Genomic DNA, 27,782 nt, shown 5'->3' with positions numbered 1-27,782 from the left:
CAGAGGTACAGCCACCTAAAAATTCCCTGTGTATTATACTCAAGGGTGGACTATACCTGAGGATTTACGGTAATCTTGCATCATCTTATAGTTTCAAAATGTGATTGTATAAGCTTTTAGAATGACATTGTAAGGTAGGTGTGAGAGTCCAGATCTGGCCAGTTTGAACATAAAACAGGTAGAATATTTAGGGTGGATATGGCTAGTTTGAATGCTAAAGAGTTAAACAGATAAGAGACATTACAGGTCAACAGATAAGCCTATTGGATTGAAAAAAACAATAAAATAGACAAGACGAAATTTATTATCTATACACTAATAAAGAAAAAAAGTATTTTATTCCAAAACAATGAGTATATTACATAAATGTTAGGATATCTCAAGTTTGTAACCATTTCAAGACAAGTTGACGGAGGGCCTCCCATCAAAATATAACTACAATCACCTCAGTAACAAGCTCAAATGGTTTTACGTGGTGCCAAAGAAATGAACATGGAGAAGACAGAAAGAGAACTTTCACAAGAAAGGAATGAGCAAACAGTCAGTCACATACATCAATCACATTCATTACCAAAACAGACAATCTCTTTGGCATCTGTACAATAGTTTATCACAAATCAAAGTCAGTTAACTGGAATATGGAAGCCATCTAGAGTACAGGAGAGAGGCTTTCTAAGTCATTGAAGTAGCTGTGGTTTATTGCAGTTTTGGCAGCCACTCTCTTATGGGGGTCATAAGTCAACATTTTCTGGAATTAGAAAGAAGGAACAACATTAATGATTAGTCACAGAAAGGAGTAATTGCAAATCAAGAGATGACGACAACAACAATGATGATGTCAGATTTAAACAAAACACTTCAAATAGAAGTTTCTAAGTCAAAAGTAACCTTAACCCTTTAGTGTTCAGATTATTCTATCAAACATAATGCTTATTGATTCCCATTGATTTGAATTAATCATGCATTATCTCATACCTTCAAGATCTTGATGGTGTAATTACTTAATGTAGATTAACATTGTAGGGTAGGTGTGAGAGCCTGGATCTGGTCAGTTTGAACATAAAACAGATTAAATATTTTGGCCGAATATGGCCGGTTTAAATACTAAAGGGTTAAGCAAAAGGGATTTTTGCACCAAGGTTTAAAATTCAATACAGTAAAAGAAATTAGCACAAATAAGGAACTGTAGTTGCCTTATCATTGCAATGGTGGAGACAATGGTAAATACCAGGTAAGATAGAGGAAGATGGAAAAGAGATGAAAGTTGTTACAAACAACATCATAATCACCATTTACCATTTTATCTTCTGCTTTTTTTAATATTTCATTTCTCTATCTTTCTCCACCACCACTACTAAAACTACTAACTGTTTCTTATTCTATTAGTTATTTCTCTTAGTATGACACAAAAGACAGGTAGGTAGGTAGATTACATATATATACATATATATATATGTATAGTCCAAATTTACAGAACACAAAAGATGAAGACAAGTGTAGGAATAACAAGCAGGTGCATTAGTTTAACACTTGGAAAGAATGGAAAAGCCTTTTACATTTCAAGCCCAAGATCTATATATATATATAAATAAATAAAATTAGAAAAAAACCACCTTTTATCAATTCAAAATGAACAATTAAATTACACCATCTAGAAAATTACATATAATAGAAATATTAAAATTAAAATAACAATAATTAAGTAAATTGCAAAAAAAAAATAATAAAAACGTATATAATTGCTATTTTACCAATTATATACGTTTTTATTTTTTTTTTTGCAATTTACTTAATTATTGATATTTTATTGTTATTTCAATATTTCTATCATATGTAATTTTCTAGATGGTGTAATTTAATTGTTCATTTTGAATTGATAAAAGTTGTTCTTTTTCTAATTTTTATATATATATTATATTGTGTGAAATTTGATTTAGCATTTCTAAATTGAATTTTTTTTCCCCTGTAAGTTTCAATTAATATTCCCTCAAATAATTATATATATATATATATAATAATAAATATTAGGGAACAAATCCAAATTTACAAGGAAAAATCAGATTTAAGATTGAATCCAATTTTATAGTAAAATATTATATTAAATCAAATTAGAGACAAAACCACTATTATGCAAATCAAACAAAGAAAGATCGCTAAGAAGGTTTTGAAACCACCTGAAGAATGTCTAAGATGTGCTGACACGAAACGATCGTAGTGGTTATTCATATGTTAAATTTTAATTTATATAAATTTTTATGTATTGGCTTAAGTCTTTCTTTGTTTGATTTGCATAATAGTGGTTTTGTCTCTAATTTGATTTAATATATATATATATATATATACACACACAGACATACGTACAGTGATACTTTAAGTTCACTGGTAGTGAGAAGCTTAACCTAGTTGGCCTGTCAGGGAAACTATCTCTATGGTGCAGCAAATATTTTGGTAGAAAAAGAGGTTCAATATATTACATGTATTACTTCATGTGTAGCCAAAGAAAGAACGGTAACTCTTGCTCTGTCACCGACTTTGATCAAATCTTAATCACGCAAAAAAAAAAAAAAAAAAAAAAAAAAATCTCATTTCACACTGACCTGTAACAAATCAAGACCGGCAGACTCCATGGCAACATCAGTTTTAAGAGATGTTTCCAGATTGTTGACTTTCCACTGTGGGAAAGATGCTTTGTAATCTGGGAAATTTGTTACTCCAGGCCAAGATTCTTCATTTGGGGTTGATAAAGTCCTGCATGATAAAAAGAAAAAGCATGAATATCATATCTATTAAGTGCAGGTGTGGCTGTGTGGTAAGAAGCTTGTTCCCTAACCACGTGGTTTGGGGTTCAGTCCCACTGCATGGTATCTTGGGCAAGTGTTTTTTTTACTATAGTCTTGGTTGACCAAAACTTTGTGAGTGGATTTGGTAGATGGAAACTGGAAGAAGCCCATCATATACAAGTGTGTGTGTGTGTCGGTGCTTGTCCCCCACCACTGCTTGACAACTGAAGTTGGTGTCTTTACATCTGTGTAACTTAGCAGTTCGGCAAAAGAGACCAACAGAACAAGTACAAGGCTTGAAAGAAAATAAATACTGGGGGTCAAATCATTGGAGTAAAAAATACTTCAAGGTGGTGCCCCAGCATGGCCATAGTCAAATGACAGAAACAAGTAAAAGATAAAAGCTTAAATTAAGCCTCAGGCTACAGCCTCGTTACAGCCATTGAAAATAAAGCTCAGTCCAGCTCTACGGCTTGCCGCACTGTCCAGCTCAAGCCAGCATGAAAGACAGGCTGATGATGATGATGATGAATTGTCTGACTTACAAGACAATCTCCACTTCACATGGGAATGGTTTGTTTTTACATTTTTTTTCCCATTCATTTCATGCAGACATGACTTAGAGGAGACAATATTCGGATCTTTTCAGTTTGAACGGCAGTTTTTAACATAATTTCTAGGTAACTGAAAAATTTTAAGCTTTGTATACTGGTAGAATGTGTTTATAAGACACTTTTTTCTCTTGGCTTTATTGAGAAAATTCTATAGTTTGTAAGATATTTGGTCTTTAATTTCTTGCTTTTCGGCAATTTCAACCAATCAATGACCGTCTATTGAGGTGAAAACATTCTGTGCCGTATGAATATGTCCCTCATTTAAGAAACAGATTGGGTTTATTTACATTTGTGAAGAAAAAAAGATACTCTTCCCTCCACACCTAACCCTAAAACAGATTGAAATGCAATAGATCGATACTAGGGTCATAATTTCATATGACACCGCTAGAAAAAAACTGCCGTTCAAACCGAAAAGATCCCAATATTCTATAGCCAGTTCCTGATACCAGGCATCGTGTATTTTCCAGATATTGTATTTCACCATTCTTTATGAGCAATATCAATGTGACAGCACAGAAGAAATAAAAAAACACACATTATAAATACATAACAGGCTACCATACTCTTTCTGTCTATCAAATTTTATTTATAGAGCATTGGCCAACCTGAGATTATAGTTGCCCAAGGTGTCACAAAGTGAGATCAAACCTAAAACCACATGGTTGTAAACCAAATGTCTTAACCAAGCAACAATGCCTCTACCGAAGAAGTATTATTTAGTGAAAATTCAAATTAAGCAATATTTAATGTTACATAGCATGCTATACAATTCAACATATGGAAGTGCACAGTAATAGCTCTCAGCTTCTGAGGAACAGGTTAAAAGAAACAACAGATCTGTGAGTGACATCTAATTGTTTGGTTGTCTTTCTCTTACTCAAGGCAAAAGTAGCCACAATAATAACCAGGTTATCAATGAATATTTCAACATAACAACCAAAGTATTAACCAGTGAATTTGCACATTTGAAAATAAAATAATATCCAGTGTTACATAGCATGCTACATAATTCAACATGTTGAAGCATGAAGTAATAGCTCTCAGCTACAGACACAGCAGATCTGTGAGTGATATCTAGTTAGGTTGTCTTCCTCTTTCTTACTCAGGACTCAAGTAGTCACAATAATAACCAGGTTATCAATGAATATTTCAGCATGACAACCTTCTTGTATTGTTTATCACTTGACAGAGTTGGTGAGGAAATTTTAAGATTACATTCATGAACCAATGTATTCATAGAATACAATAAAAGGTTTTTAGGGTAAGCTAATGTTATCAATGGTTTTGTAGGAAAAATGCTGCAAATATTTTAGAATGTGTACGCTGTAAACAAAGCCAGTGATAAATGACTAAACCATTTCTACTACCTGTGCCAAATGCACAACCACTGTACCATTCTTTAAAACAACATTTTCTCTCAGATGTAGCTATCACTCCAAACTGACCAAGGAATATCCAGCCATGTAAACATTGCACTTGAGAATTCTACCTATGGACCAGTCAGGAGGACTGGTCCATTGTAAATTGTGATATATAAATCATCAAAACACGAGAAATACTTGATCCAATCTCAATAATCCAACCAACTGAAATATCAAGATCTCGTAGAAACTTTGCTAGAATGAAAGTATGGACATATTTACAAAGTCAGAAAACGGCACAGCTCCCATGACTTTAGGAAACATTTTTTCACGCTGAGAGTTGCTGAAGCATGGAACAAACTTATGGCATCAGTTGTTAGTTGTCTGAGCACTGCATCCTTCAAAACTGCCATGCTTCCTGAGATTCGCCAACACTACACCTGATTTTCTCCCCTCCATACACACACAAGCCTGTATCTGACTCATACATTGTTCGCTTTCCAGACATTTGTACATTACTACATATACTTTATATGCACTTTCTGACAAGTTGTGGTGCACCTGAGCACTGTATACAATAATTTCATTATATATTATTATTGAGTGAAAGAGCAGCACAAATAATAATCATAATGATAATTATAAAAGGAGGAAAAGAGAAAAGTTACCTGAATATTCTGAATAACTGGTCAATTTCAGAGTCACCGTTAAAAAGAGGTCGTTTTGTTACCATCTCAGCAAAGATACAACCAATACTCCAAATGTCTAAGGCTGTGGAATAGCGTTGATAACCAAGTAGGATTTCTGGGGCACGATACCATAAAGTAACAACCTAATAGAAAAAAAAAAAAAAAATCAAATACTTTTATAGAATAAAGACAGCCTTACTCTCTCAATAGAAATGAGATAAAGCAATCATTAACTGTTTAGCATTTTAACCAGCCATATCCAACCCAAATACTCTACCTTAATTTATTTAAAAACTGGCCAGATTTGACTTCTCACATCTACCCTACACTGTTATTCTAAAAATCTTCATCAAAACCTCAACACTATAAGATAATGCATAATTTATTCAATAACAATGTGAATAAATAAGCTTTACATTTGACAGAGTAACCCGAATGCAAAAGGGTTAATTAACTTTCTAGATAAAAGGTTGTGGTTGATATTTGAGCAGTTACCTGAATGAAAGATCTAATTCTTTGAATAAGAAAACCTTTTTGCTTGTTAGACTAACTCCATGAAATGTTAGTAATTAACATAAGCTTGATTCTTTGCATTTATTTGGTAGTAAAAGGTCAACAAAAATGCTATTAAAATCATCAATTTGCTGTTTTCAGCAAAACTTGAATAACTGTGATATTCACTTCTTTGGTCATCACAAGATTTGTTCATTATATACTTAAATACCTTACAGCTGGGTGAAAAGAGAAACGTAGTGTTGTTCTGTATACGTATCCAGCACGTCGTCCACCACTGTGCTGTATCTAACTATCTAGGGCCACTGACGTCGCATATGCAAAAAATTTAGGCTAATAGATTTAATAATTTTAGGCAGAATGGTTCTTCACATTGGCTGAGGGAACCGACTATAGCAGACAATCCATATTCAACTGAGTGATCAGGAACTATGAGAAATGAAGAGCACAGTGCACCATCCCATTTAGGAATTGAAACCATGCCCTTATAATTGTGAGTCCAATAGCCCAATCACAGACCATGTACTTTCACATTAGACTGTTAATTAGCCCTAAATTCCTAGCTGCAACAACCAAATTAATGAAACTGTTTCGCTTCACTTCAAGATGTTGCTTGAAGAGGCTGTGGGCACCCCAGGTTAGTGGTCCCAGGGATGTCATCACGCAGAGAGCTGACTGGGTCCACCAGTGTTCTCCATTGCTGGAGTCCCATGCCAGCCCCTCTGCATCTTCCAAGGTGACGTTGAACATTTAGAGATCTTCTCCAATCACTTTCAGCCATCTGGTGTCGGGGCTGCCACAAGGCCCTTCCAGCCTGCAGCTACTGCACTGAATGGTAGGACTTGTCCCTACCAATGCTTGTACCAGATAGCTATGAGGGTGGTCGTTACAAGCTGATGTGTGCATGCACACAGTTCTTTGTTGGAAATGTGATGGTACCATCTCGTGTTCTCATTGCCCTTTGTCTCATCATTAAAAGAATAAAACTTCCAGAAGATCATTTTCAACACAATAAAAATGTTACAAAATAAATGTGTAAAAAAAAACCCTACTTACTTCATGAGTGTAAGCACGGCAAGGAATACCAAATGCTCTGGCTAAACCAAAGTCAGCCAATTTAATAGTTCCAGATGTATCAATAAGTAAATTCTGAGGTTTCAGATCACGATGAAGGAGTCGGCGCTGGTGACAGTAGAGAATTCCTTGCAGAATTTGATGAAGGTAACTCTGCAAACCAATAAGTTGAAATACAAATAACAAAAAATATTTAACATACTACAATCCTACCCTCCCAACTACTCTAACAACAATAATAATGGTTTCGAATTTTGGCACAAGGCCAGTAATTTTGGGAGAGGAGGGTAAGTTGATTGTATCAACCCTAGTGCTCACCTGATACTTATTTTATTGACCCTGAAAAGGTAAAAGACAAAGTCAACCTCAGCAGAATTTGAACTCTGTCAGCCTGGCCATTACCAGCCTCGCCTAGCCCCTGTGCCGGTGGTACGCAAAAAGCACCATCTGATCGTGGCCATTTGCCAGCCTCACCTGGCACCTGTGCCGGTGGCATGTAAAAAGCACTCACTACACTCACGGAGTGGTTGGCATTAGGAAGGGCATCCAGCCGTAGAAACATTGCCAGATCAGACTGGGCCTGGTGCAGCCTCCTGGCTTCCCAGACCCCAGTTGAACCATCCAACCCATGCTAGCATGGAAAGCGGATGCTAAACATTGATGATGAAGAACATAAAGACAGATGAAATGCCACTAAGCAATTTTTCCCCATGCTAACAATTCTCTCAGCTTGCCACTTTACTGGTATTCTAATTTTATTGACTACACTAGAGGGATGAAAGACAAAGTTGACCACGGCAGAATTTGAACTCTGAATATAACGAATCAGAAGAAATACTGTTAGTCATCTTGTCCGACAATGATTCTGCCAGCTCAATGTCTTAATAATAATGGTTTCAAATTTTGGCACAAGGTCAAGAATTTTGGGGAAGGGGTATGTCAATTACATCAACGTCCAGTGTTCAACTGGTACTTATTTTATCGACCCTGAAAGGATGAAAGGAAAAGTTAACCTTGGCAGAATTTGAATGCCACTAAGCACTTTGCTTGGCACGCTAATGATTCTGCCAGCCATAATAATAATAATAATAGCTACTAATATTTAAAAAAAACCCATGGTGCTCCTCCTACATGAATAACAGTGCTACATGAGGGTTTGTATAATGCTCAGTAACTATTCACGTTACTAGTCATAAAGAGACAGCAGCCTAGTTTTACTCATAACTATGTTGTATATGCATTCATTATGGAAGGTCATGAGGGTTTAATATTTATAAAGAGAAGTTTTAGCAGTAAGTTGCTTATGAAAAGGTTAGATGTAGTGGTTTGTTGGCCAGGTGAGAATGATCTGCACAGGAGCAGTTAGTTAGTGATAACAGTGAGCTGGTCTTTGATGTAGATTAGATATAGTGTGGGAGATGTAACAGAACCTTGAGGCAAGCCAAAAATGAATGTGGGATTGAGAGGGTTCTATTTTGAATTATGAGATGGACATCATGTCCAGAATTTAAAAAAAAGAAAAAACTTCTACTCAAGCACTCTTATTTCAATCACAACAGTATAAAGCTATCTTCAATAATGAAAGTCTAGAAAGTAGTTTATTTAAAACCTGGTGATTTGCTGTGAATCGTGGTCATTGCCAGTGACATGTAAAAGGCATCCAGTACACTCTGTAGAGTGGTTGGCACTAGGAAGAGCATCCAACCATAGAAACCAAGCTAAAACAGATGAGTGGAGCCCGGTGCAGCTCTCTGGTTTACCAACCCTTGTCAAACCGTCTAACCCATACCAGCTTGGAAAATGGACCTTAAAGGACGACGGTAACTGGAGTGCTGCCTGATATGTGCAAAATCATGAAAATCAATAAAAGAATGTACCTTTACAAGTTTAGTATCCATGTATTTTCCACTTGGTATAGAATCCATATATTTCTTCAGATCCATTGACAAATATTCAAAGACAAGATATAATTTTCCTTCTTGCATCAAGACATCCTCTAAACTGAAAATAAATTATTTTAATAATTCACAAATGATTTAAATTGTAGACAATTGTAAAGAAAGAATAATTCAAGCAAAGTTAGAATTAGTGGTATATCATTTGGTTGTCAACAGCCATTGGAAAAATTTGTTAATGGCAATAAAAATGAACTTTATGTCCGTTAAAACTCTTTGGAACCTATACTCCTTAGCAGGATTTTTCAGAAATAGTCAGAAAGAACAAAAAAAAGTTTTAATGACTTAAATCATTGAATAATTAGGAATAAAAATGTTTTTCTCAAAGCTAAAAAATGGTTCATAAAAGCATAAGATTTGAAGATTCAAGTTGTTAACAAAAAAAAAAAAAAAATTCCTAAAAGGCATTAATAAATAGCCACCAGAAGTCCAGCTAGATCAATTACTGATACTTCAATGCATTGTTGGCATTCTGTTATTTACAATGATGAGGGTTCCAGTTGATCAGATCAAGAAATTAATGTGCAAGTAGCTGAATACTTCACTGATATGTGTACCCTTAATGTAGTTCTCAGGGAAATTCAGTGTGACAAAATACGACAACACTGGCCCTTTGAAATACAGGTACACCTCATTTTAGTCAGCTGAGTGGACTAGAGCAGTGCCCTGCAACCGTATGCTATGGCACACTTGTGCCACGAGACGATGCTAGGTATGCCGCAGTGTAATCTAAGTAGAATTTTTTCCCCTATACTTTTAGTTATATTACTAGTTCAGGTGTACCGCTGAATTTTGAAAAGAATATAAGTGTACAGAAAGTGAGAAAAGGTTGCAGAGCACTGAACTAGAGCAATGTGAAATAAGTATCTTACTCAAGGACACAATGTACAGCTGGGACTCGAACTCCTGACCTTGCAATTATGAACCAAATAGGCGCAGGAGTGGCTGTGTGGTAAGTAGCTTGTTTACCAACCACATGGTTCCGCGTTCAGCCGACCAAAGCCTTGTGAGTGGATTTGGTAGACGGAAACTGAAAGAAACCCGTCGAATATATGTATGTATGTATGTACATATATATGTATGTATGTATATATATATATATGTGTGTGTGTTAGTGTGGATGTGTTTGTCTCCCTAGCATTGCTTGACAACCGATGCTGGTGTGTTTATGTCCCCGTTACTTAGCGGTTCAGCAAAAGAGACCGATAGAATAAGTACTGGGCTTACAAAAGAATAATTCCCGGGGTCAAGTTGCTTGATTAAAGGCGGTGCTCCAGCATGGCCGCAGTCAAATGACTGAAACAAGTAAAAGAGAGAGTAAATACCCTAACCATCAAGCCATGTGCCTTCAATGCATGCTCCCTATAACTCAACCCAACTAAAATGCTCACCTAACAATATTGTCATGCACCATTTCTCTCAAAAAGGAGATTTCTCTGATAGCTGTTGATGGTATTCCTTCTTCTTCGCTCTCTAACCGAATTTTCTTCAATGCAACAATCCGATTTGTTCTTTTATGGCGCCCTTTATACACAACGCCATAGGTGCCTGTGAGGAGAAAGTAAAAGAAGGGAAAAATTAAAAAAAAAGGAAAAAAGAGATACTCAAGATAATGGAAGGAAAACATAAGAAAGCAAGCCTGATAGTAACCCCTAGAGTGTGTGAGGGAAGAGACATGGATACCAGAATGAATATCACAGGTTTTTAATCACTATCACACTTTAAACACCTTAGTCACTTGATCAATTATTCAGCTTGTAGGATAAAGCAAATTTCTCGTTAATTTTCATCAAAGATTCTTTTCAAAAAAGCATGCATGATCAGAAGGGACATGATTTAACAATTTTTTCTTGAATAAAAAACAAACAAAAACAACCTAACAACTTGCGTAAATGAGTGCACAATATATATCAAAAAGGTCGTAGACCAAAAAGGACACACAGGCCAGAAGTTTGACCAAATAATAAACATGCCTATATTTTGCATGAGAACTCTGCCATTAAACAGAACCAACTAAAAGTGCTAAAATGGTTCCTACGGCAAATGTCAGTTTAACCCTATGGCAATTAAACCAGCCAAAAGTATTCTGCCTGTTTTATGTCCAAACTAGCCCTATCTGGTCTCTCACACCAACCCTACAATATCATTTTTAAAATTAACAGTTACCTCATTGAAATCTCATAGCTACAAGATAATTCAAAACAATGTGGATAAAAAAGCATTAATTCTGGCAGAATAATGTGAACACTAAAGGGTTAAACTGTTATCAAATTATTTGGAGGTGATGTAACAGACTAACAATATACAGAGATGCTGGGGATGGCGTAGCATAAAAGATTAATGATATACTTGGACATGTGGTGTTGGTAGGATTTTATGGACTAACAATACACCAAGATATTTGGGAGGACAGCATAACATGAACTAATAACAGATTGGGATTAATTTATTGTGGCTGTGTGGTAAGTAGCTTGTTTACAAACCACATGGTTCCGGGTTCAGTCCCACTGCGTGGAACCTTGGGCAAGTGTCTTCTACTATAGCCTCAGGCCGACCAAAGCCTTGTGGGTGGATTCGGTAGATGGAAACTGAAAGAAGCCTGTCGTATATATGTATATGCATGCATGTTTGTCCCCCTAGCATTGCTTGACAACTGATGCTGGTGTGTTTATGTCCCCGTCACTTAGCAGTTCGGCAAAAGAAACCGATAGAATAAGTACAGGGCTTACAAAGAATAAGACCCGGGGTCGAGTTGCTCGATTAAAGGTGGTGCTCCAGCATGGCCGCAGTCAAAATGACTGAAACAAGTATAAAAAAAATGAATAAAAAAAGAGAAAATACACTTGTAGTGAGACACTGCGAGATGTAACATGTGATATTCTTAGTTGATAATCTTTAATTAAATGAAATTATTCATGCAATTAGTTAGAAATTCTAAGGCTGCTCAAGATCTAAAATAGTGGTATTCAACCATTTTATCTATGGGCCCCCCTTTTAATAGTTATTTTACTCCAGCGGACCCTCATAGCTAGTTTATGTTGAAAAAATCCTGTTATATTTTTCTTATTAAATATCATTAGGAATTGTATTTTTTAAAAATTGTTAAAATATTTGAGGTATTGTGGGATTATAAGCAATTTATTGCTCTTAAATTTTAACAAAAAATCTTATATGCATCCTGGCTGAGAACCAGTGATCTAAAATAAACACACAAGGGAGATAATTATAAGCTCAAACAATTGACATCTTTGGAAAGTACAAAGAATGCAATATGAGCATGCAAGTCACTAAAAAGTTTATTGTTCCATGACGACCACCACCACTGATTTATGCCACAAACATCTCTAGCCCTCTCCCCATCATATTTTAAATCAACAACTCTTAATTCTGAAGGCTTTATTCAGTTATAGGTTTTGGGGTCACAAGATGCTAGAGACCTCAGTAAACAAACACTATGATACTCACCTTCACCTATCTTCTCTATCTTCAAATAATCATCCATATTCCCAGGCATTTGTTACTAAATGGAGATTTACCTGAAAAGATAAAAGAAAAAAAAATTAACTCATTTGGTTCTGACCAAAAACTAAATCAACATTCTAGTTCACTAAACAAAAGCATTTAAAGTAGGTTCTGATCTGACAAATTCCCATGTTTGCAAGAGTTAGATGAAATCCATTGAGGTAGGTTTTTCTAAGGTTAGATGCACTTCCTGTTGCCAAGCAACGTAATATTCTCCTGTGGTCAGAGAAATTTTTCACATAAAATTGGTAACAAAGAGTACAGCTTGTAAGATAGTGATGTTTGCTTACAAGACACAATCACACAAGTATACAGATATACATACATTGCATTTCTTTCAGTTTCCATCTCCCAAATCTACTCATGAGGCCAGTGTTATAAGTAGAAAATGCTTGCCCAAGGTACCATACAGTAGGAATGAACTCAAAACAATGTGATTGGAAAGGAATTTTCTTAATCACAAAGCATCCTCATCATCATTGTTTAACGTCCGTTTTCCATGCTAGCGTGGGTTGGACGGTTCAACTGGGATCTAGGCAGCCAGAAGGCTGCACCAGGCCCAGTCTGAACTGGCAGTTTTCTACGGCTGGATGCCCTTCCTAATGCCAACCACTCTGTGAGTGTAGTGGGTGCTTTTTACCTGCCACACGCACAGGTGCCAGATGAGGCTGGCAAATGGTCACGATCGGATGGTGCTTTTTACGTGCCACCGGCACAGGGCCCAGACGAGGCTGGCAACGGCCACAATCGTATGGTGCACTTTACGTGCCACCGGCACGGAGGCCAGTCGGGGCGGTGCTGGCAACGGCCATGTCCGGATGGTTCTCTTAGGTGCCATCTGTGAAAACACGCTTGGTCATAAAAAACTACTGACAGGTTTTGAAACAGGTGAGGATTGGCAACATGAAAGGGCAGCCGGTTGTAGAAAATCTGCTTCAACAAATTTCCTGAAACATACAAGCATGGAAAAGTAGACTTCGCAACTACATAGTTTGGGATTTCGGTCCTACAGCACAGCATAAGAGTTTTCTATTATAGCTCTATGTTCTCCCAATGCCTTCTGAGAGGATTAAAGGATAAGTGCAGGGAACTTGTGGTGTGTGCAAGAGTGCATGTGAGTTAATATTCTGCACGCTAGAGTGAAACAGTAATTATGTTGACACTGACCAGCTGCTCTGCACTTTTGAACACCTTTGAAATAAAAGAAAAATCTATTACCTTAAACAGGTAAAGACAAGCATCTGACAGTAAAATTCAGAGTCAATTAACTTCTCATATTAGCATAGAAAACAGGCATTAAATGAACAATATATAATATAGTAATATATATACTATATAATTTAGTAAAAATATGGTAACCCCTAGTGGAGTTTCGGATTAAGATGGTGGATTTTTCTCCAATATTTTTATCACCACAGCCTTCGAAATGATGGGGGTTGGGAATAATCTTATGAAAAAAATGTCTTTTGGAAATTGATTTTTTTTTTTACCCCCCCTCTCTGAACCGACTGGTCGATCTTTTGGGCACTATGCACTTTAAAAAAACCCATCAGAGACGCCTTTTCGGTAAAAAAGAAAAACAATTCCGTAGATATTTTTGGACAAAAAAATGTGTGATTAAAGGGAGATCTGGATGTTTCTTATTTCTTTATTGCCCACAAGGGGCTAAACATACAGGGGACAAACAAGGACAGACAAACGGATTAAGTCGATTACATCGACCCCAGTGCGTAACTGGTACTTAATTTATCGACCCCGAAAAGATGAAAGGCAAAGTCGACCTCGGCGGAATTTGAAGTCAGAACGTAATGCCAGACGAAATACCTATTTCTTTACTATCCACAAGGGGCTAAACACAGAGAGGACCAAACAAGGACAGACAAACGGATTAAGTCGATTATATCGACCCTAGTGCGTAACTGGTACTTAATTTATCGACCCCGAAAGGATGAAAGGCAAAGTCGACCTCGGCGGAATTTGAACTCAGAACGTAACGCTAGACGAAATACCACTAAACATTTCGCCCGCCAGCTTGCCGCCTTCCAATCTACTCGTTTCTTTTGTCACTCTCACATATATTGATGTTTTAAAATCACTGTGGGTAAAACCTCAGCAATGACTTCAGTCTTTCCAATATTTTGAAATCATAAACAAAAACCCCGGGGAGAGAATTGAAAAAAAAAAATCATACATTTTCAAAATTTGCTTTAATAAGCATGTGTTTATGGGGAGAAAAATATAGATAAACATTAATAAATGTAAGAAACAAACGAGAAGCTTTGCATTGCAAAAGGTTTCACTTTGTCGACGCTATTCTCCACCTTAAGGGACTTCGACAAGTTTGGCTGTTGTAGAGACCTGGTAAGACAGGGGGGAGGGGTGCATTCGAAGGGGTAGAGATTTTAATCAGCACCAGTCTTTCATCAGGAGCAGTGTGGCCAGAACTATATTATATAATGTATCCTTTGGAAAAAAACCAGGTAGTTTCAGAGGGGATGACAAGGGATCGAGACTCCTGTTGGTTTAGTGTGCTTGAAAAAACTCGCTAAGTAAAAGTGTGATTGTCCCTGCATCCCTCTCTAGCTGAGCATTCCTAATCTTGCATGCTTTTGGATGCTGGTACCACGTAAACGCACCCGTGCTGAAAGTGGTTGTAGTTGGGAAGGGCATCCAGCTGTAGAAACCATGCCAAAATAGCTATGGAGAATGAGCGGCTCCTCTCAAACCGTCTAATCCACGCCAGCATGGAAAACGAGTAAACGACGATGATGGTTATGGTAGTGTTATTTCTAACAAATGGGGCAGTGACATTCCAACTGTGACCTTACGTTATAAAACGATTTCAGAACAGAAAATCCAAAATATTTTTCACTCGATAAAAAAAAATTTTAAACCAGTTCACCGACTGTTTCCTCACAACTTTCAGAAAAATGGATATTTTCTAATGAAATTTTTTTTCTATGCCGTTAAAGTTATGAAAAGCTTGCGTTAATAACAGAGGAAAAAAATCTTCTAATTTAAATTGATTGGCTCCCGTGCTGGTGACTCGTAAAAAGCACCATCCGAATGTGACCGATGCCTAAATCCCCCCGACTGGCTTGCGTACTGGTGGCACGTAAAAAATAAAAGGCACTATCCGAACGTGATCCATGCCAGGCCCACCTGACTGGTTCCTGTTCCGGTGGAACGGAAAAAGCACCCGCAACACTCGGAGTGGTTGGCGTTAGGAAGGGCATCCAGTTGTAGAAACATTACCAGATCAGACTGGAGTCTGGTGCAGCCGCTGGCTCTCCAGACCCCGGTCAAACCGTCCAACCCATGCCAGCATGGAAAACTCCAAACGATGATGATGAAATTATGAAGATTGAAGCAGGTACATGGCCGGGAATTTAGGATAATTGTTTAAAACTTATGCCGCAAGCTTCTCTAAATTGTAAAACTGACCTCAGATAATAGTCTGTATCGTAAAAACACATTAAAAGATAGAAAAGATTCAACTGTGGAATTTATATTTTTTTTCTGTTGGCGAAATAAAAGCGTTACCTTAAGTAAAAGGGTTTAAAATAGGGTTAAGCGGTCACAAAACCTCAAGATTAAGGTGTCAGAAGTAAAAAGACGAGTCTTGAGATTCCATACAATTCTTGTCCAAAGAGGTAACCAAATAGGTACTATTTGAGAACGGTGGTCCCGGTGCGCGCACTCGCGCATCCACGCTAGCTAGTCATGACTAGTCGATCGTTACTTTGTGTTTTATTCACTTTGCTGGGTAGTCGTTGTAGGATCGACTAGTCACGACTAGCTAGCGCGCACCGGGACCACTGTTCTCAAGTTGTACCAACAAGGTAATGATAGGAGTAAGGATTTTTAAAAAGCCACCAGAATATTTCCATGAAATATTCAAACACATACAGATCAATAAAATAGATATACAATGAAATTAACCTATATTAACCGAAATAAGTTGCTCGACCTCCTAGGAACACCAGCCAAATTGTACTCTACCATTTTAAAGAAAGACTACATTATAATGATGTAGTCCCAAAGATGGGTTGGTCATGGCTGTAGCGCTTTTTATCACGAGACTGTTCAATGAGAACCAACCTGGGGCTAAACAACTACAAATTTCACACTAAAGACCATAGGATGTGCTTTGATGGAGATTTAGCTACTGCCATTTCTAGCAGGTCGAGTGACTACATAGGGGTTTCAACGTTCTACAGTTATTCGACCCGACGTCAGCCCCGATCAAAAAAATGTTTTGACCAACTTGACGGTTTGTAAAACTAGGAACAGACTCTCTACAGTGTCCCTCTATTTCAGAGGGAATTATGTTAAGCTGGCTGTTGCTGCTATTTCTGGCAGGTGGGGCAACTCCACAGATAAGAGGGACTTCTATCTCATTAAGGCAAATTTGAAATCTGTGGATCAGAGACTAAAACTGGTTGTTGAGATTTAAATATTTTTTTTCCTTCCCAAACTCATTAGCAATGAAAATTAACATCTTTAATTAAATTAGGAGAGAACGCAGGAAACGAAATCCTATAACAAAAAAAAAAAAAAACGGTTTGAAAATTCAAATACCTAAAAAAACTTCAGTGGACTCCAAACTGAAATAGAAAAGGAATTACACAAATGGGAAGAGTTGATAGGGTTTTAGAAATGAGTTAATATTGGTGAAATGGTCGTTAATACCCACACAGAAAAACAATGGTTAACTTATATTATATCGTCCGAATAACTATAATGCGGAAAGATTTCACATAAAGTCAGGTGGAAAACAGACTGAATGTTGTCTTTGATCTCTGTCCGACAGTCTGTCTCTCTTGCCGAGGTTACAGGAGTTGTTAAACACACACGTGTGAGAGAGAGTGTGTATGTATATATATATATATATATATATACATACACACACACATATATATATATATATATACACATACTTTCTGTTGAGCCCTGGGTGTCTATATTTATATACATATTACATATTCAGTGCGATATATTAAAAAGAAAAAGTCCATATTTGAAAGCAACGATTTGTTTGTCCAAACAATTTGTTTAAAATATATAAAACCTTATCCTTTGAAGAAACGTTTGGCTAATATAAATACATAGCAACGAGCATTCTAAACGTGTGTCTTCTGGTTATCAATATTAATACTATTATTATCATTATTAGCAGGCATTAATTAAATAATTAATAAGAGAAAGGCACCAACCTGAAGCAAAGCAAGATGCGAGTTTGTAAATGCTGGGTGTTTAGCAACAGCGGTGTGGCGGTGAAACAGACGCAAGTTCGAATGGACCAATCAAATAGCCGCAATCGTTTGTACTTCCTCCTACCGCTACCGTCTCCACCTCGCAAACAACCAATAAAAAGCTAGGATTTTGATTCGAAACTTCAGTTCTTTCTGTTGTTGTCATTTACGTTTTATGATAATTTCATATTTGAAAATAAGCAATTTTTTAAAATTAATTAATTAATTAATTGATTAATTAAGAGGAAATATATTTTTTTATAAATGACAAAAATTCGCTTTGTACCAAAAATTACAAGTCAGAAATAAGTTACAAAAATAATTAAATTTGAATCATTCGGAATTATTTAAAAATATCGCAGTCGGTTAGATACGAAATTTTATTTTATTTTATTTTATTTTATTTGATAAACATGGAGAAGAGCCACTACTCCTGACCTTTGACAGGGCATCCAAACAATGTCCTTAAACCAGACACCTGAATAGAATACTTTCACCAGATGGGACCACTGAAAGCACCAAAGAGTGAGGTGGTGGCGTTGAGAGGAATAAACTGAACAGAGGAAATTAATTAACTTCGACCAGTATCAAGAGTGACTCCCAGATTCAACTCAGATATTGCGATCTAGCCTACCCCTCCACCCTTAAGTAAAATAAGTAGTAAAACTTACAGCCAAGGTTAATAACCGTCTGTCCGTTCTAACATATCCGTTTTCATGTTTATCAGAAAATATCGGAAATATACGACAGATACCAACCAACGAAGGAGCTTCTGTATAATAATGATACGGCTTCTATTTAATTCTATTCACATCTAAAAATATGTATCAACTACAATATTTATCTGTACTTTAGCGAAAGATCGCCTATTTTAACTATGCTTGAATCTGACCTCGACGGAATTTGAACTCAGAAAGACCGTAATTAAATATCGCTAGGCATTCGGTTCCAAGCACTAAGTACATTGCCTGTATGGAACAATAACCAAATACGTAGTGATATCTTTATTTCTCCACCCACCCCACCACACACACAAAAAAAACATTAGCCGTAGATACAAAGTGACTTCAATAGAAGACCGGTTGGTCACGATTGGAGTGCCTGTTATCATAGGTCTACTTGATCAACATTGAATTGGTGCTAAGCAACAAGGTATTGCCATAGCGGGTGTTGCAAACCCCCGAGAGCAGGGGTTCATCACCAGGAGTACCCATAATCAATGGGAACATAGAAAAAAAAAGGGATCTTTTCGGTTTTAACGGCAGTTTTTTAAAATAATTTCTAGTTAACTAAACACTTAAACTTCGTATACTGGTAGAATGTGTTTATAAAACATCATTTTCTCTTGGCTTTCTTGAGAAAATTCTATTGTTTGTAAGATATTTGTTGTTTTTTTCTTCATTTTCTGCAATTTCAACCAATCAATGACGTCTATTGAGGTAAACAAAAAAGAAGCCATTCTGTGCCATATGAATATGTCCCTCGTTTAAGAAACAGATTGGGTTTATTTACATTTGTGAAGAAAAAAAGATACCCGACCCTAACCCTAACTCACCCTAACCCTAAAACAGATTGAAATGCAATAGATCGATACTAGGGTCATAATTATGGGTGACAATTTCATATGACACCGCTAGAAAAAAACTGCCGTTCAAACCGAAAAGATCCAAAAAACCCCAAAAGAACTTCGTTTTTAATAAATAAATGTGACAAAACTATGGAGATTTTTGTTTGTTCTTGTAACTCCTACATCGAATAAAACTAAACTACTAAGCTTTGTTGAGGTCTTACAGCTACCATGTAAGACCATAAAACTGGTGATGCTGATTTTGATAGACGGACACATACACCCACTAAAATACTTAATGAAAAGACAAGATACTCTACACTTTAGAATTTATTTTAGCAAACAAAAGATAAAATTTTAAATTCGTTTTAGTAAACAAAGATAAACACAACATATCAAAATCATTTTTCATGAAGTCGTTCGTTTATTTTTAGTTTATTCAGTTGGTGATTAGCTTGATATTGGTATTTCTGACACAAGATATCATAATCAATTTTAATGAACTCATTTAGTCTTAGTCTGATAGTTCCTCTGCTGTTGACATCTAATTTATTTCTTTTTCTACAGGAGTGGCTGAGTGGTAAGTAGCTTGCTTACCAACCACATGGTTCCGGGTTCAGTCCCACTGCGTGGCATCTTGTCTTCTACTATAGCCTCGGGCCGCCCAAAGCCTTGTGAGTGGATTTGGTAGATGGAAGCTGAAAGAAGCTCGTCGTATATATGTATATATATATGTGTGTGTGTATGTTTGTGTGTCTGTGTTTGTCCCCCCAGCATTGCTTGACAACCGATGCTGGTGTGTTTACGTCGCCGTAACTTAGCGGTTCGGCTAAAGAGACCGATAGAATAAGTACTGGGCTTACAAAGAATAAGTCCTGGGGGTCGATTTGCTCGATTAAAGGCGGTCCTCCAGCATGGCCACAGTCAAATGACTGAAACAAGTAAAAGAGAAAAGAGAGAAAATATCTACAACAGCTGAAAATGCAGATTCCACCATCCATGTGGTAAGGAAAGAAATGATGCTTGCTTCTACATGTCGAAAAATATTTGGGCGGGATTCCTAGGCAAAGACACTTTCTTTTTCAACTCTTCTCACTTTCATATACTCCTTCAAATCCACCAAACATATCAGCCAACTCAAAATTTTCATCTCCTGGCTCATAATTTTCTAGGTCTACAAACCAGAGTGGATAATCCATCTTTAACCCTTTAGTGTTCTGATTATTCTATCAAACATAATGTTTATTGATTCCCATTGATTTGAATTAATCATGCATTATCTCATATCTTCAAGATCTTGATGGTGTAATTACTTAATGTAGAATAACATTGTAGGGTAGGTGTGAGAGCCTGGATCTGGTCAGTTTGAACATAAAACAGATTAACTATTTCGGCCAGATATGGCCGGTTTAAATACTAAAGGGTTAATAAATCATTGTATCTTCTCCCAAAGTCTACATGAAGACCTTCAAAATGGGCAATGCATTCTGATGTAGGAACAGTGATACTCTTTACTCTTTTACTTGTTTCAGTCATTTGACTGCAGCCATGCTGGAGCACCACCTTTAGTCGAGCAAATCGACCCCGGGACTTATTCTTTGTAAGCCCAGTACTTATTCTATCGGTCTCTTTTGCCGAATCGCTAAGTTACAGCAACGTAAACACACCAGCATCGGTGGTCAAGCAATGCTAGGGGGATAAACACAAACACATACACACACATACATATATATATATACATATATACGACAGGCTTCTTTCAGTTTCCGTCTACCAAATCCACTCACAAGGCATTGGTCGGCCCGGGGCTATAGTAGAAGACACTTGCCCAAGATGCCACGCAGTGGGACTGAACCCGGAACCATGTGGTTGGTTAGCAAGCTACTTGCCACACAGCCACTCCTGCGCAAAATTCTGAAATGATGCCAATTTTTTTTCAAACTTTTTTCCAAAATTTTAATTTCCACAGACCAAATAACTTGGTTTGAGTGTCTTTGCTTTATATTGTGTAGATCTGAAATGGCTTCAATTTTTTTTCATGCTGGTCCTACTTCTGCCAATGTTGTCACTCACTCTTCCTCTTTCAGTAAGGCCTCTCAACCATTGACATCACTGACCCTTTCCCTCCATTCATCTCATCCCCACACTCTTCCTCTTTCAGGAAGGCCTCTCAACCATTGACATCACTGACCCTTTCCCTCCATTCATCTCATCCCCACACTCTTCCTCTTTCAGTAAGGCCTCTCAACCATTGACACCACTGACCCTTTCCTTCCATTCATCTCATCCCCACACTCTTCCTCTTTCAGGAAGGCCTCTCAACCATTGACATCACTGACCCTTTCCCTCCATTCATCTCATCCCCACACTCTTCCTCTTTCAGGAAGGCCTCTCAACCATTGACATCACTGACCCTTTCCCTCCATTCATCTCTTCCCCACACTCTTCCTCTTTCAGGAAGGCCTCTCAACCATTGACATCACTGACCCTTTCCTTCCATTCATCTCATCCCCACACTCTTCCTCTTTCAGGAAGGCCTCTCAACCATTGACATCACTGACCCTTTCCCTCCATTCATCTCATCCCCACACTCTTCCTCTTTCAGGAAGGCCTCTCAACCATTGACATCACTGACCCTTTCCCTCCATTCATCTCATCCCCACACACTTCCTCTTTCAGTAAGGCCTCTCAACCATTGACACCACTGACCCTTTCCTTCCATTCATCTCATCCCCACACTCTTCCTCTTTCAGGAAGGCCTCTCAACCATTGACATCACTGACCCTTTCCCTCCATTCATCTCATCCCCACACTCTTCCTCTTTCAGGAAGGCCTCTCAACCATTGACATCACTGACCCTTTCCCTCCATTCATCTCATCCCCACACTCTTCCTCTTTCAGGAAGGCCTCTCAACCATTGACATCACTGACCCTTTCCCTCCATTCATCTCATCCCCACACTCTTCCTCTTTCAGGAAGGCCTCTCAACCATTGACATCACTGACCCTTTCCCTCCATTCATCTCATCCCCGCACTCTTCCTCTTTCAGTAAGGCCTCTCAACCATTGACACCACTGACCCTTTCCTTCCATTCATCTCATCCCCGCACTCTTCCTCTTTCAGGAAGGCCTCTCAACCATTGACATCACTGACCCTTTCCCTCCATTCATCTCATCCCCGCACTCTTCCTCTTTCAGGAAGGCCTCTCAACCATTGACATCACTGACCCTTTCCCTCCATTCATCTCATCCCCACACACTTCCTCTTTCAGGAAGGCCTCTCAACCATTGACATCGCTGACCCTTTCCCTCCATTCATCTCATCCCCACAGTTTTCTAGAATGTTCTTGTACCTTATAAAAGACTGTTTCGCTGCTCAATTAACTGCAGAATGTTGAAAGTGGGTGAGCGATATGCGCCTCATTCTTTCCACAGAGATGGTCATGGGCAGACAGTCAAGGACTTCTGTTGCCACGGAGATCTGTGCAGTTGACTTCATATATTTTTGGATTGACTGCATGTTGTCACACATCATCATCATCGTTTAGCGTCCGCTTTCCATGCTAGCATGGGTTGGACGGTTCAACTGGGGTCTGGGAAGCCAGAAGGCTGCACCAGGCCCAGTCTGATCTGGCAGTGTTTCTACAGCTGGATGCCCTTCCTAACGCCAACCACTCCATGAGTGTAGTGGGTGCTTTTTACGTGCCACGGGCATAGGTGCCAGACGAGACTGGCAAAAGGCCACGATCGGATGGTGCTTTTTACGTGTCACCGGCATGGAGGCCAGGCGTGGCTGGCAACTGAGGCGAGGCTGGCAGTGTATACAAGCACGTAAATGTGTGTATTTATATAAATAGGTCTATATAATGTTCTTAGAATGAAAACTAAGAGACTGTTTACCCTCTAACATTTAAGGATGCTAAATGTGCCAGACGAGGCTGGCAAGCGGCCACGATCGGATGGTGCTTTTTACATGCCACCAGCACGAGGCCAGTCGGAGCGGTGCTGGCAACGGCCACGTTCGGATGGTCCTCTTACGTACCACCGGCACTGGTATCACAGCTGCAATTTCCATTGATGTTGATCGACTTCGATTTTGATTTTGATTTTCACAGCTTTCTATAATTTCAGAGCAATCTGCCTCTCTCTTAATCAGAAAATCCTTATGTTGTTCATTGTAAATAGCCAACACCCAATATCTTTAAGTCCAACAATACATATTTCAGCTAAATGTTATTATTTATACTATTTATCACTGACAAAACTGCTCAGCTTTTTTCATTCTATTGGCCATATGGCTGATGCAGAAGGGCATACAAGGGGAATTCCAGAAGTTTTGAGACTTTTAGCAGAGGCAGTTTTAACTGTCCTAGATTATGATTACTTTAACACAGTGCTTTTCAATCTTTTTGCTGGAGCGGATCCCCAAGAAAACATTTCACTGGCTCGAGGAACCCCTGTGCAATAATTTAATTGTCTTATGCACACATATCTGCACAGGAGAATTAAAAATTACAGTCAATTTTAGCATTTTTGTAACTTCTTGCGGAACCCTAAGGTTCCACAGAACCCTGGTTGAAAACCACTGCTTTAACATATCATTATTATACATCTAATAAGCTGATCGGCCAACTTTTGTCATTCCAAATTAGAGAAGTTGAGTACAACTGCACTTGAAACACACCTTACTAAAAACTGCTTGTCACAACTGATTAGTTTGCAGAATGCAGTTGGGACGTTTGGCTACTCATAGTGCAATAAAGTTTTGTTAAGCTAGGCAAAAACATGACAGGAACTTATAAAATGCTCCAGAATGCTTATGGTTTAACTTGCATGAGCCAAGCATATGTTTTCCACTGGCACAAGAGGTTCGAGGGTAGCTGAGAAGAGGTGAGAGATAATGAGAGATATGGAAGGAGCAGGATGTCAGAGCATCAGAGCTGATTGAGAAAGTTCATGATTTTTTAGATGAAAAACTATCATATGTCTATGAAAATAAGTATGCGGTCTGGTATGTTCAGGTCTTCATGAATAATTCTGTGTACAGTTGTCACATCAACTCCAAAGTTTGTTTCCAGAGTGCTCAGTGATGAGTATCCTGGTAACCAACTACTTCACAGAGATGGGCATTGGGACTGTCTCTCACTCTCCCTACAGTTCAGGCCTTGTTTCCTGTGACTTTTGGCCGTTCCCCAAGCTGAAGAACTTCAGGGGCAGTTGTTTTGTGCCGTTGGCACGTAAAAAGCGCCATTCAAGCGTGATCATTACCAGCGTCACCTTACTGGCACTATTGTAGGGTAAGTGTGAAAGGTCAGATTAGGCCAGTTTGAAGATAAAACAGGTAGATTATTTTGGCCAGATATGGTTAGTTTAAAATGCTAAAGTGTTAAATCACTTTTTCATGCTGCATAGATTGTATGGCTGAGATACAAATTGTTGATTCAGTTATCAACAGTAAGACTGAATCAATAGGCAGTTATCTTTAACCCTTTAGCATTCAGATTATGCTGTCAACTGCAAAGTTTAATAATTCATTTGAATAAAAATTAGTCATTCATTACCTTGTAGCTTTGAGATTTCAATGACAGGGGGTAAAGTGTAAGAGGCTGGACCTGGCCAGTTTGAAGATAAAACAAGTTGATTATTTTGACTGGATATACTCTTTTACTTGTTTCAGTCATTTGACTGCGGCCATGCTGGAGCACCGCCTTTAGCCGAGCAAATCGACTCCGGGATTATTCTTTGTAAGCCTAGTACTTATTCAATCGGTCTCTTTTGCCGAACTGCTAAGTTACAGGGACATGAACACACCAGCATCGCTTGTCAAGCGATGTTGGGAGGACAAACACAGACACACAAACACATATATATATACATATATACGACAGGCTTCTTTCAGTTTCTGTCTACCAAATCCACTCACAAGGCTTTGATCGGCCTGAGGCTATAGTAGAAGACACTTTACCCAAGGTGCCACGCAGTGGGACTGAACCCGGAACCATGTGGTTGGTAAACAAGCTACTTACCACACAGCCACTCCTGCGCCTATGGATATGGCCACTTTAAATGCTCAAAGGGTTAATCTCCAAAGATTAAAACAGATAATCAATCATATTGATCTGAACAATCTAGAAAGGAAAAGATTACAAGAGTCCTGCATCTCATGTTCCTTTCTCCTTGGACTAATAGAAAAATAAAAATAATCATCATAAAAGAGATGCAAAGAGAACAATGAAAACATCAAAACAGTTTGAAAATTTGTATTTTGGGTTTATTAAATTTATTATACAACTGCCTCATGTTTGGATTGTTGGGCAACAATAAGCAAATTATGGTCCACCTTTTTCTTAGAACACATCACCCATTAGGCACAGTATCAACCATAAAACAGACTCACAAGAATTTCCTTACTAGTGGGTTGTCATCTGCAGAATGGACACTGAAGATACGGAACTGGTACCAGAACATAAACTAATATATTTGGAAACAAAAATCGAACAAAGAACATTTAAACATTTCACTTTAATGTAACCAGTTTCTTCATTTTCGGGAACGTGTATAAAACGAATAACATTTTATAAGATAAAAAAAAAGGAAAAAAGTGTGATTTCTATTAAGTAGTAGTAGTAGTAATAACAGCAACTGTATCTTTCTTTTACCATAAAAGAATAATAGTATAATAAAGAAATTTTTTAAACTTCAAATTAGAATTATTCTTCATAAAAAAGAATTGAATATATATTGGATCCATTGTCAGTCGTTAAAATAAGTACCAGTTATACAAACAGGATGAACAAATTTGCTTTATGTGAGAAATGATATGTTCTTTCCTTTCATATAAAGTCAGATCTTTATATACAAACATAATGCCTTCTGGAGCCCTATTCGTTAACCACATGATTCATTATATGAGTAATTAAAATTACATATAAATAGGGGAGATCCATTTCAAGCCACATCCAGATACCTTAGAAAGGCATGAAATAATGCTTCTTTTTTTGCTTATTCATCAATAACAAATAAACATACATACATACATATATATATATATATATATATATATATATATATATAAAATAGTAAAAAGTGAAAAAACTACAGAAGGCTTGTTTTAAAAGGTTAAAAAAAATATATATTTGAGTCGACTCAAATATATATATATTTTTTAACCTTTTAAAACAAGCCTTCTGTAGTTTTTTCACTTTTTACTATTTTCTATATATTCAACCACGTGCTTTCACACACCAACTTTCTCACCTATATATATATATATCCGTTATATATATATATATATTACACAAATTGAGATAAAGCCACGGCTGTGAGTAGTTTTCAGGACATTTATAAGGAAAAAGATATATAATCTTACAACAATATTTGAACTTAAATTTTTACCTCTATTTAACCAGCTCACATCAGCTCTGATGAAGGGACATCCATAATATCCCAGAAACAGCTGTAAGACTATGTCTATATATTTTTCCTTATAAATGTCATGAAAACAACTCACAGCCTTGGTTTTGTTATCTCATTTTGTCTAATGTATATATGCATGCTAATACAAGACCCACATTAGACTCCTCACTCATATCACTATCGAATCAAGAGTTTAACTACAGTCTGTCTATAGCACTTACTTAGCATTACCTGCCACTCTTTGGGTCTTTTAGATACCAACACCTCCTATACCCTCACTATATATATATATATATATATATATATACATATATACAAAATAAGAAAAATGGAGGAATAGATTTCTTTCAATCATCAACTTCCAAATAATACCAATTCATATAATTTATTAACTAATTATTTAGATTAAATAGGAACATCCAAATCCAACAGAATAAGACAGAATAAAACAATATACATCAATAAGTAAGATAATACCATAAAAAATGATTTGGTATTATCTGGAAGTTGATGATTGAAAGAAATCTATTCCTCCATTTTCTTATTTTGTATTATGAATTTGAGGTAAAACATTTTACCTTCGCCCATATAATACAATAAATGAATTAATTGCATTGCAAATGTAAGCATTTATGTATTAGCCTTTTGGGCACTTTACTGGCAGTATATTGGATAAATGATATCCCATAGTGGGTTACACTCATAACCCCTATCTCACTTTGTACTTTATATATATATATACACACATATATATATATATACATGTGCATATCATCATCATCGTTTAACATCTGTTTTCCATGCTGGCATGGGTTGAACAGTTCGACTGGGGTTTGGGAAGCCAGGAGGCTGCACCAGGCTACAATCTGATCATATATATATATATAAATATACACATATATATATATACATACATGTATACATATATATATGTATACATATATAGATGTGTGTATATATACATATCTATCTAACTGTATATGTGTGTATATATAAGTATATACATATATATCTATCAATATATTGTGTATGTG

At 37.2% G+C, this 27,782-nt stretch overlaps 1 protein-coding gene across 1 annotated transcript; it reads right to left on the bottom strand.

Moving 5' to 3' along the window:
- Positions 1-300: 300 nt before the first annotated feature.
- LOC115223887 (cyclin-dependent kinase 1) lies at positions 301-17,873 on the bottom strand. The gene is made up of 8 exons (XM_029794602.2): positions 17,728-17,873; positions 12,455-12,525; positions 10,381-10,537; positions 8,912-9,035; positions 7,017-7,187; positions 5,427-5,590; positions 2,598-2,748; positions 301-748 (listed from the first exon to the last, which is right to left on the bottom strand). Exons 2-8 carry the CDS (start codon positions 12,501-12,503, stop codon positions 650-652), a joined length of 915 nt encoding a protein of 304 aa, XP_029650462.1. The 5' UTR covers positions 12,504-12,525; positions 17,728-17,873; the 3' UTR covers positions 301-649.
- Between the last annotated feature and the right edge of the window lie 9,909 nt (positions 17,874-27,782).

Source organism: Octopus sinensis, linkage group LG24 (genome assembly GCF_006345805.1).
Source record: "Octopus sinensis linkage group LG24, ASM634580v1, whole genome shotgun sequence".
NCBI classification, from domain to species: domain Eukaryota; kingdom Metazoa; phylum Mollusca; class Cephalopoda; order Octopoda; family Octopodidae; genus Octopus; species Octopus sinensis.
This window is presented reverse-complemented; position numbering and strand designations above follow the sequence as displayed.